The 10,906-nt window shown below is 42.6% G+C and overlaps 2 protein-coding genes across 3 annotated transcripts; both read right to left on the bottom strand.

The window, feature by feature from the left end:
* Positions 1-4,264: 4,264 nt before the first annotated feature.
* Positions 4,265-6,477, bottom strand: tmem53 (transmembrane protein 53). Of its 2 annotated transcripts, XM_029131473.3 has the most exons (4): positions 5,935-6,477; positions 5,710-5,813; positions 5,229-5,629; positions 4,265-5,153 (listed from the first exon to the last, which is right to left on the bottom strand). In XM_029131473.3, exons 1-4 carry the CDS (start codon positions 5,987-5,989, stop codon positions 4,934-4,936), a joined length of 780 nt encoding a protein of 259 aa, XP_028987306.1. In that variant the 5' UTR covers positions 5,990-6,477; the 3' UTR covers positions 4,265-4,933. The 2 variants fall into 2 exon arrangements, with proteins under 2 accessions (XP_028987306.1, XP_028987305.1); XM_029131472.3 differs by having other exon boundaries at positions 4,265-5,629; positions 5,935-6,472.
* Positions 6,478-7,159: 682 nt separating this feature from the next.
* On the bottom strand, positions 7,160-10,787 carry toe1 (target of EGR1, exonuclease). The gene is made up of 8 exons (XM_029131470.3): positions 10,196-10,787; positions 9,991-10,031; positions 9,775-9,871; positions 9,484-9,642; positions 9,231-9,344; positions 8,946-9,094; positions 8,311-8,473; positions 7,160-8,141 (listed from the first exon to the last, which is right to left on the bottom strand). Exons 1-8 carry the CDS (start codon positions 10,307-10,309, stop codon positions 7,458-7,460), a joined length of 1,521 nt encoding a protein of 506 aa, XP_028987303.1. The 5' UTR covers positions 10,310-10,787; the 3' UTR covers positions 7,160-7,457.
* Positions 10,788-10,906: the final 119 nt, after the last annotated feature.

The raw sequence follows: 10,906 nt of genomic DNA, 5'->3' as shown, positions 1-10,906 counted from the left end.
TCAGTCCGTTGTCAGAGTTTTCAGAGGTGCTTAGTTCTCACTTACTCACTGTTTTTACAAAACTACTTAGAACTCCCACAAAGACCGACGAGTGGACACGCCCCACTAAATAGACTGGCAGACAATAAACCAGCTCCTTTACTGGGATCTACTGGAAGACTCGTTCCTCTCACTGTGACTGAACCCACAAAACACAACCCACATAAAGACAAATCATTAAAAAGAGACAAGGTGGAAAAATGGAACACAATAGGGTGATGCAAATAGATATGAACTAACTAAATCACTGCAAGGGAAGAAACCAGTTCAAACAAAAACATACAAAAACTGAAACAAGACGAGGTTTTAAAAAACAAGAACCAATAAGATAAGATAGAAAACAGAGAACATGATATTTTCAAACTAACCAACAGGAAGTGACCTCATACACACAAACACAGCAGCGCCTTGAAGGGATGAACTGTGACACTGGCTGCAACAACTGCCCTGTTAAAATGAGAAACGCCCAGTCTTCACAAACAGTAATGCAATAATGCAACACTGATCAATGGCTACAATTGATTTGTATTATAATATACACTCTGTTGCCTCAATACAAATGCTAACAACATATAAACATCTTGGAAAGTCCAGTCATGACAAACTACAAAAAGATCATTCCTCATTTCCCACGTTTAAATAATTAATACGCCTCTACCTCCGTCCAATCCGTCTAGTTTAGTTAATAATCATCAGATTATTTTAACCAACTCATTGTCATTTAAATAAAGGTATGTATTTTTATTAGTGAACAGCATCATCTTTAATTAAAAACAAGAATAAGAAAACCTTTAATAGGAAAGATTGGACTTTGCTAATTTGCTGAAAAGTATTTTGCTAATTATTACAAGTGATAAATGAAGTAACTGGTTGTATTTATAGTTTTGCTTATTGCTGGATTTTAAACCTGCATAATCACGCAGTCCATGCAAATGGAGACATGAAACTGCGTATGTGTGTATAAATCTGACTTGTAGACATATCTCATTAGTGCCTCACACCAGTGTGTGTGTATGTGTGTATTTGTTTATTGCAAACAAGAAAAGATGCATGTAAAAAAAACACATGCATGCCACCAAACCTGCTTTTTCATACACACATAGACAGTCGCCCACAAACACAGACAAAGCAGCCCCAGGTCGACTACTGCCATCGTACACAACACTTGGCCTGTCTGGGTGACACACACAGTTTGTTTGGTAGTTTTAATTTGACAGGGCTGTGAATAGAGCTTCTGAAACACACATTCACACGGGCACATGCTTTTCTCAGACCCGCACACGCACACACACACACTCACACACACATTTAATTTGACAGCGCTCTAACAAGAGCCTGCTGCTTGTCAAATGTTCTCCGGTGACAGCAGGGATCCGCGGAGCTGAGGGGGTTCTGTTCAAGGACATCTGTAAAAAACGCACACACACGCGCGCACACACACACTACTAACACACGCTCACTTTGAAAATTCTGTGAGAGGCATCCAGCTACACCACGCGATGGGGTAGAGGCTGCATTCATGCTGAGGGGTTTCTACACCGCTGTTCCCCTCACTCTCCATCTTCCACTCCCTCGATGTCTCTGTCTTTTTTTCCTCTTTATCTAAGATTCCATCGCCTCTTCGCCTCTTTTGGCCTTAAGTAGAGGGCTGAGGGGCTGAGATAGTCCAGGGGAGATTTTGATGACGGCTCCCTGTCTGGTCCAATGAGCTGATTCCGTTCTCCAAACACACACATTTATAGACGCACACATCAATTTTCTCCTCATACTTCAATCCAAAACACCGGGAGACCTTTTAAAGTTGCTCAAAGGCAGACGGGACTTTGATCCTGATCCTCTGGATTTCATCCCATTGAAAGTATTTGTGTGCATTTGTGACGCATTTATTCTGCCTCTGCGTGTATGCGGGAAGGGCTCACGCTGTCTGGAACTCAGCATCCACGGGACAATTTGCTCATTAGGGAAGAGAGGGTGACTCGAGTGACTTCTCCTCGGCTTCCTGCTCAACTTGATCATAAGGCTTCTCCCGTGGAGCGAAAGAGTAAAGCGAGGATTTATTAGCGCGTGTCCCTTGGAAACGACAGCATGACACACCTGGACCTGAACGCGTGACTGTGAGGAGGGAAACAAATTGGAGTAGGACAAGAATAAATACAATGGAGAATTACTATATATGAAACTATCCGCTGTATAAATAACAAATTCTTGTTCTGCATTATTGCAGTCAAGTGGAAAAAATCAGTGGAAAAATGTCATTGTTATCACAGACTCGAAAATCACAGCATGTCAGCCCTCAAATCAAAATGTCAAACATTATACAAAATGATTCCAGATCATGGAAAAACCGGGAGCGAGCTTTGCCATTAGATTCCATCTAATGTGCATGAGCGTGTGCTTGCCTGTCAGATAACATAGTGCACGTGCCCACCCAATGATCTAGAAGCGGATTCACATCCCAAATGTCACCGTGTATATGAGCACGACGGTGGCTTCCACCGGTAGTGACATTAACCCAGAAGCGGGTGCTGCACAGAATAAACGGATCGCTCGAGGAAAGTTCAGATTTGGGCTTTGTGCGATAACCAGCAACTGCAAATGCACAAGACCAACAGCAACACGCTTGAAGAAGACGACCGCATATTTTGACACAACTGGCACGGACACGACTCCATAGTGAAGATTCCCGATCAGGCCTTGATAAAAAGCCCCTGGGATTATTTGAATTCTGTAAATCACAGCTAAAAGTCAATGCGTGAAGCCAAGGTCTATGAAACTATCAGCGCGCAATAGAGAACATAGACGATATGTTACTACATTGCCAAGTGCTACCACTTAATACCATTAATCTTGGTGCTCTCTTGCCATCTCTCTCTCTCCATCTTAGTGTTGGAGCGCCGAGCGTCCTCTAAAAGTATGGATCTTGACCGCAGCCATTTTCCATGGAACAGGAAAAGGCTAAAGAGAAAGCGCTGACCCCTTTTCTCTGCAATTTTCCCCTCATCAACTTGTGAAACTTCATTAACTTCCACAGGGTAATTTCTTCTTTCAGTGCGTTTCTCAGAGCGGGTGTTATTGCATTTTTTCCACATCCATCTAGTCTCTTATTTTTGTCTTTCCCTACAGTTATTACCACCCCCCACTTTAAAATGAGAGGAACTGTAGCAAAGTATTACTGCTGTTGAGCTGTAGAGGTTGTTTCTTTGTGCACAAATACAGCACGAGTTTCCACTTATTTTTTAATTCACAATGAACACAACATCTTTTAAAACACTGTCTGTCATTATCCTTCTGGAGCTTCAGTCAAGTATCTGCCGATTATAGTGTCCGTCACTGTGGGGGCAACAGTGAGGCAATGCTGCCCTCTTTAGGAATACGGCGCTTATTGTATCGGGGAAGAGCAAACTTATTAATGTGTTTTAGTTTGTTGTTTCTCCTTAATAAAACAACTATAACATAGTAATATAATGCAATACATGTGCTATGGTAAAGGATATAGTTTACATTATAATGAATAACAAGTCATTATTAATTTGTATATCTGTGCTTAGATATTAAAAATTATTGAGCAATACATAATAATGCTGACGCTGAAGAAGCCCACTGGAGTTTTCAAACTTTTAAACATGACAGAGTCTGCACACGAGTGTTCATCAGTCTGTGCTGATGCGTAAACTTTGCTCTTCCTCTCCTTCCTCCAAGCGGCTCTACGTGATGCATGAAGTGCCAGGGCCGGACCTGGCATCAGATAAATGCCACCCACTCCCTCTTCCAAATGCCACATCTGACGTGTTGTAGGCATTCAGAACCATCCCTGCTGGAACAATTCAGAGCCATGCTCTTGGCCGACACACTGTGGGGACAGATTTCTTTTCTTTCTTCACTTTTCATTGCTTTGAGTTGCTCTCAACCCCAAACGGTTCTGAGGACATTGTGGGATTCAAACAAATAATATTACTACCGTGGTTACAGTATCTGACTGAATTTATAGCAAATAACAATGACAGGAAGATAATAAATATTAATATAATTGCATTACAATATCAATAATTTAACTGTATAAGAACTGCTATTATTGTTAGAGAAAAGGTTTGAAAGAAATAGCCATCAAAGTGTGATTGTTTGGTAGCAGAAAGAAAAGATAAATGTGCCATTGAAAGAACCGTATGAGCTGAACAAAAATATCCAAAATTAAAGTGTTTATACAATCAGCCAGCTAAACCATACGTTTCTATTAACAATCAGATTTATTGAAGGCACATAAGTTGAAATAACACATTAGTGCTGGATATACGGTTTACATTCATCATCCACTTATCCCTTCAACTAAATCAAATGTGTGGGCTGTTCAACAGTTTGTGGAGCACTTGAACTAGTAGTCAAAGAAAACATTAAAAATTAATGTTTTCAATTATTTAATCGTTACCTTCATTGCTGGCACCCTTGTGATCTCACATGAAGGGCAAATTGTGAGATTTAAGAGCCGAAATACATTTGAAATTTGAATACAAAATGTCAATACAAAATGATCCAACCCAGTGAGCTTTAGTAATCACTACTACTAATCTATTCATCACATTTCACAGCAATAATAAATACCATTTAAATTATTCTAAGTTATTAAAGTCCTAATTTCTCCATCTTTATTCCTTTTTTTACATGTGATACACTTGAAGAGGTGGCGACAGGCCTTCGTGTCCGGGGTGCGGGTTGCAGTATTCCTTATGGCTGGTTTCCCACACATGGACTGAGCACAGCAGACCTACGCCACGCCTGTGGAACACTTTCAAGATGTGCACTAGGACCGAAATTCTGGCCAAGTTGCCAGATTTCATTCTTCACTTGTGTTGTTCTTGATGTTCTCTCTTCACATCTCTTCTTTCCGGCAAAACCTGCTTCACTGATTTTGAATTCGGTGTCTCTTCTTCATCTCGGCAACGTCCTTCATGCAATTAATGAGGAAGTCGCTGCACTTCTGGGTGTACTGCTCAGGAAAGGCCCGCAAATGACTGACGTGGGCGCTGGAGACAAAATCGCAGCTGTCCACCGGGGTGCCCTTGAGCCTCAGCGCCTCCATGAAGAGCGTGACGTCCGCGTGCCTGATCACCTGGTCGGCTCTGGAGAACAAGCAGAGGTGAGGCCACGCCGGGGGGCTGTCGCGCACAGCATCGTAGTGGTTCTTGTGGACGTACTTGGTCACGGGATACAGAACGATTCGCAGCAGGAAGACGGTCACAGCAAAAAGCCCCAGAAGAAAGTACCTCAGAACGGGACTGACGTTGGGGCCCAACGTGGCCGTCAGCGCACGCAGCGCCCCGCGGACGTTCCCACCGCCGGGGGCGCTGTCGAGCACGGCCCCGATCACACACAGGGGGCTGAAATGCCTGTCGCTGTACAACAGTTCCACAACGTAGCGGTACAGCATGAAGCCGCCGTTGCTGAATACGTGGAAGAAAATGGGACTATTCTCCACCTCGTAGTCGTACAGGATCTCCAGCAGCTTGCGGGCGGTGCTGCTCAGCTCCTTGTAGCCGAACGACTCGGAGATGAAGACCGTCTTCAGCGGAGCCGTGTAGCGGATGGTGACACAGCCCTGGAGGGAGAGAAACGGACACAGGTCAGCGTGGGACGGCGCAAAAGGACGACGCAGCCGGCGGCTCAGGCGGCGCGGACCCGCTCGTTGTAGATGGAGCTGTATTTGGAGAGGTGCTTGTCTTTGCAGCCGGCCCAGCCCAGCAGAACCACCACCGGCTCCTTGGTCCCGCGCCAGTGTCTCTCTGAAAACAGCACACAGCGCGTTAACGAGCCGTCGCGTCGAGCTAGGCTACACTGCCTACGTCCTCCCGCCGAGGCTCGTTAGCACCGTTAGCATGAACAGTACAATGGGACGCTGCTCACCAGATGTCCCCGCATCTGGAAACACGATGTTATAATCCATCTCTGTGTCCGCCATTTCTGCGTATCAGCTGCTGCCCTTCACAACTGTGGACGTGCGGGTCATCTGGCTGTTGTAAGAGAAAACAAACACACAGAACACGTTAACGGAGGCGCGGTGCGGCGGTAGGAGACGGCTCGTTTGACAGCGGACTGTTAGCTTCCGCTCCACGGAGCGCCTCTTCTTCTGTGGTCATTGGCGGTTGGCAAACGACGTTCTGGTGCGTTAGCGCCACCAGCTGGAGCGGAGTGCGGGCCGGGACTTAAACAAACGGCACGTCTGTCCTCTGTCCTGACAACTGTGTGGTTTCACTCTTGGAGACGTCAAGAGTTTCAGACGACATCTTCCCATGGTCTTTTGTTCCTCTTCTTGGGTTGATAGACACGAAAACCTCCGGGAACAGAACTCCTCTCCTTTCTGAGGGTTCTGTTGGCTGGACAGATAATTAGACCTATCTATGCATATGTATGTGTCTAATTTCTAAAGGTAACACAATAAAATCCGAAACTTGATTATTGCCGTGTATAGTGAAGGTTTACCATATTAGGAATTTGCTTCAGTGATTTGGTAATTACTGTACATGGAACATAAGGGACATAAACATCATTGTGTATAACAGTGATGTATGTGCAGAAGGTTATAAAAAAGTAGTTAAACAACAGTGCAGAATGGATCAGTAAATGCACGAGGCAGGATTGTGATACAGAACATGGACAGTCTTTGTCTTTGTGATGGGAGGTTCTGGTCCAAATGGACCTTAACCTTCTACCCGAGGGAAGTGGCTCAAGAGTCCATGTCCAGGGTGGGAGGGATCAGCTGTCATCCAACCTGCACGTCGAAGTGCAGGTCTTGAACAGATGGAAGGTACTGTACAGTACAATACATCTGTGTTGGTATAATAAGGATATTATTTCTATTTTTGCTATTGTTGCTGTTTCCCTGATAGTTGCATATGGTTAATGTTGGTGGTTCCCTGATAGTTGCATATGGTTAATGTTTGTGGTTCCCATCTATCCCCTTGTGTCTGTCTGGGTTAAGCACAATCAAAATGAGGCATAGCAATTTCCCACTGGGATTAATAATGTTTTTTGAGTCTTGAATAGAGCCTTTTTTCGTAGGTATCAGTGCTTCAACTGACCTTGTATTACTGTTTTTCCATCTAACAAACAAACCAAAGCACACAATTACTGTCATCAAATGTTCAACATCTTTATTTAAAAGAAAAAAGTTATCACAAGTGCTGCTGAAATAATAATATTAATGTTTAGCATACCAATATTTGACTAACAGGCCAAAAAAGGTCAGGTCAAATTAAACAAAATGTTGACCTGAAAGCAGAAAATAAAATCTCTACCTGAGTTTTAGCAATTAAGATGGAAAAAAACTGTCTCCCTCATTCTAATATTACATTAAATGTCACTGAAGCATAAGTCGACTGGACTGATACACTGAGGTGCATGAATAGTACAGTAAAATTGATAATAATCTACATCCTCTCACTCCACACCATCTCCATCTTCTGGACATGGGCCTTGGACGACTTTGAGAAGGTGCTTTTGACCACGTTGAGAGGAGTCGCCTTGCCGCTTAGGTAGACCTTATTGAGACAACTAGGGAGCCAGGTCTGCTCTTTCTCCTGTACATCAGCTTCCACTCCTTCTGACTTGATGAGCCTATGTGAGTAGGCAAAGATGAATCCTGTCATGAAGGCATCAAACCCTGCTCGGTGCGTTCCTGCATCAGCTTTCTTTTTCTGACTGTCTGCCTTTTTGATGTGTTCATTATTTTCACTGTCTCCTCCTGTTTTACTTTGGTCATTTGTATTGACTGTGTTGTTAGTCTGGGTGCAGTCTCCGTTGCCTTCACACACACTGATCCCCTGGCTGCCTGTTTTCATGCTGTCTCCTTCATTGGATTGCATGTTGTCAGAGCAGGCCACATGCTGGACATCCGGTGTTTCATCGGTATCCACCTCCATGTGGGGTAACTTGTTACAAGGGGCACCTTCACATACACTGGAGCTTTCCTCTACCTCTTCTCTAGACCGCTTCTTCTTTTGCCTCTTTCTCTTTTTCCTCTTGTCCTCTTTACTTTTCTCGTCTTGGAGAACGATAAGGTCAGTGTCATGAGATAATGGACACTGGTTGCCATTTGGACACCAGCCAAATGCCTATCAGACAACCACATGCTTAGTTAATAAAAATTACACAGAAAAGAATCCTCAGTGTGAATCATTTTTTGCAGATGTTAAAATGTACCTGTACCACTGTATTTCACAGTAGGACAGTGTCAAAACTAGAAAGTCTTCTCTAAAAATGTTTAAAGGTGCAGAAACTCACAGAGAAGCGCTGACAGGTTTCCGTGTGTCCATCGGCCGAGGTGACAGCTGGACACGGTCTGTAGTCCACATAGCTGGACATTTGCTTGGCATATTGACAGAACTCCACCTGAATATGAGGTGTAGTCCCTGTGGAGGTCACACCACGACTGTTATCCAGCTTACTGGACAAAGGCGAAAACGTTAAGAGGAATTAGAGAGGAGCAATATTATGACAAACATGATGATGAGTTACGATGTGTACCAATATGTATCAAATTAAAACATGACACAAAGGCAAAGGCATATTATGGCAAAAATAAGTACAATATAACAAATACATAGTGCAGTTGCTTCATGTTCAGAATTCAAAAGTATTTAATATAGTATTTTATTTCAATTTGAATAAAAGTAATCTGAAGATGTGTTAAATGCATAAAAAGGTACAGACGCTAAATATTTATCATTGAATTCACAGTTGGGTTGGTGAAGTCTTACTAGAGTCTACATTCTATCTTAACATGCAGGTTTGATGTTTTGGTCACCATACGAGGATGTATAGAAAAATTAATGAGAATTAAAGAGTTAAAGAGAAGTCAGTGAGTGAGCCAGAATGAAAGTAACCCTGCCCACACTATACTATAAAGCTATGCTTACCATTTCTTATAGGCATACTCCAGATAGGATGCAGAGAGCCGGAGCTCAAATTCAGTGATGTATTTAGTGTCATAAATTCCAGCAGGAAACATTTCAGACAGGTCAGCTGTGAAGGTGGCCAGACGCTCAGGCACGTGAGCATAGAAGCACTAGGTAAAAGTAACAATTTAAAGCACCAATTATAAAACGGATGACAAACTGTTTCCAACGAGTACATCCCATAATGGTTTAATATTAACGTTTTAATAGCGTGACACAACTAAAAGATAAAGTTAAGTTTGCTACCTGGTAAAGGAAAGCCATGTCAATCAGGCCATTGTGGAGCACGACTGGCTTCCTCGCACGGAGCAGTTCAGTGAACAACGCCCTGATGTGCACACCCCGATCGTCTGATCGATCCTTACAAAGAAAAAGAAAAAAAATATTAGATAATAGTGTATTTCATATACACAAAATGAACATAGAATTAAGATGCAATGGACAGTGGGCAAAGCACAGATTGTCCAGTACAGCTCAGAGAACCATAAGCCATTGTCACCTTATTATTTCCCTTGCAGTATGGGATTCCATGAGCATACTGTTGGTTGAAGTCAAATCCATGCTGCACCAGAAACTGGACTGACTGGGGCTCTATGATGTACTCTTCTGAGCACAGTAGAGTGAGGTTATAGACCTGGACCAGATATGCATCTTCAGCCTAAAAAAAAGAAAGAAACAGAAGATGTTAATAGGTAATTATTTTACAACAGCAAATTCTCTGAGTCACCTACAGTAACTGTCCAGTAAACAACTGTTTGAAATGGTACACAAACGCAGCATCTTGTTCTACCTTGTCATCAAGTTTCTTGTAGCAGGCAATGCCCAGGGAGAGGATGGAGCGAGAGCGAGCTGCATGACATATGGCTTTATATCTGTCCTCTATAGATCTGATCAAGGCAATACAGCAAGGAAAAGCAGAAACACATTTCACATCCTCGTGTTTTGAAGTTCTCTTAATGTTATTTGTAGTAAGCGAGAGAAAAAGATGATCACTGTTTAAACTTACTCTGCGAGCAGAGACTTCCTGTTTCCAAGACCACTCAGCTCCTGAAACAACACAATCAGTTCTCCCATTTAACACTTATTTCATTATGATTCATCTGCCACATTACCAATACACAAGCCACGAGTTACCGAGAAAAATAAAGCTAGGTTTAATTCCACAAACACTGTTGCAGGTCAATACAACTCCGATACAGCTGTGCACTTACCGTATCTAGTGCAACGAAAGAAGACGTTTTAATAGCGACAACCATAGCAGGCCAAAGCTCTTTGAAGTTATCATTCTGAACGTCAATAATTGGAACGACAAACGACGACACCATGTTTGCCTTAACTCTAAAAAAGTTACCAGCTCCTTTTCATGCACAGTTAACAGTTACCTGCCAACTGTTGCAGTAATGGATTTGAAGTTAACTACCTTCCAACGTTTTTATTATCAGCAACCTTCAAGAATATCCTGCTTGTTGCCTACGTTCGAAGCTGTATTTGCATACAATGCAGTTATTTCTAACCAATAAACCGTATTCTAAAGGCAGCGTTCAGCTTTCCAGCCGTAAACATTTCAACGTGCTTCCATGACTTCTGGGTCCTGTGACGAAGAGTAGCAGTACTATTGCCTGAGCACAAATAAATATACCTCCCTCAAATGATAACAAAACGCATACTTACACATAAATAATACAAGACTTACCTCGATCAATGTGTAATTTTATTGAAAAACGTCTGATATATTTAATAGTTTGCAATTAAAATAATTTTCAAGCAGGCGATCAGACACACCTAAACAAACGTCACCAAATTTAGCCTTCGAGAAGGAGCGCCATTTTGGCTCTAACAAGTCAAAAATATTTTATCTCTGACACAGTATCTTATATTTTATCCATAAATTACCGCTGCACTAATATGCTGGACGACGCTCT

This window comes from Betta splendens, chromosome 17 (assembly GCF_900634795.4).
Source record: "Betta splendens chromosome 17, fBetSpl5.4, whole genome shotgun sequence".
Lineage (NCBI taxonomy): Eukaryota > Metazoa > Chordata > Actinopteri > Anabantiformes > Osphronemidae > Betta > Betta splendens.
The sequence above is the reverse complement of the archived record's forward strand: the minus strand, read 5'-3'. Positions and strand labels throughout refer to the sequence as shown.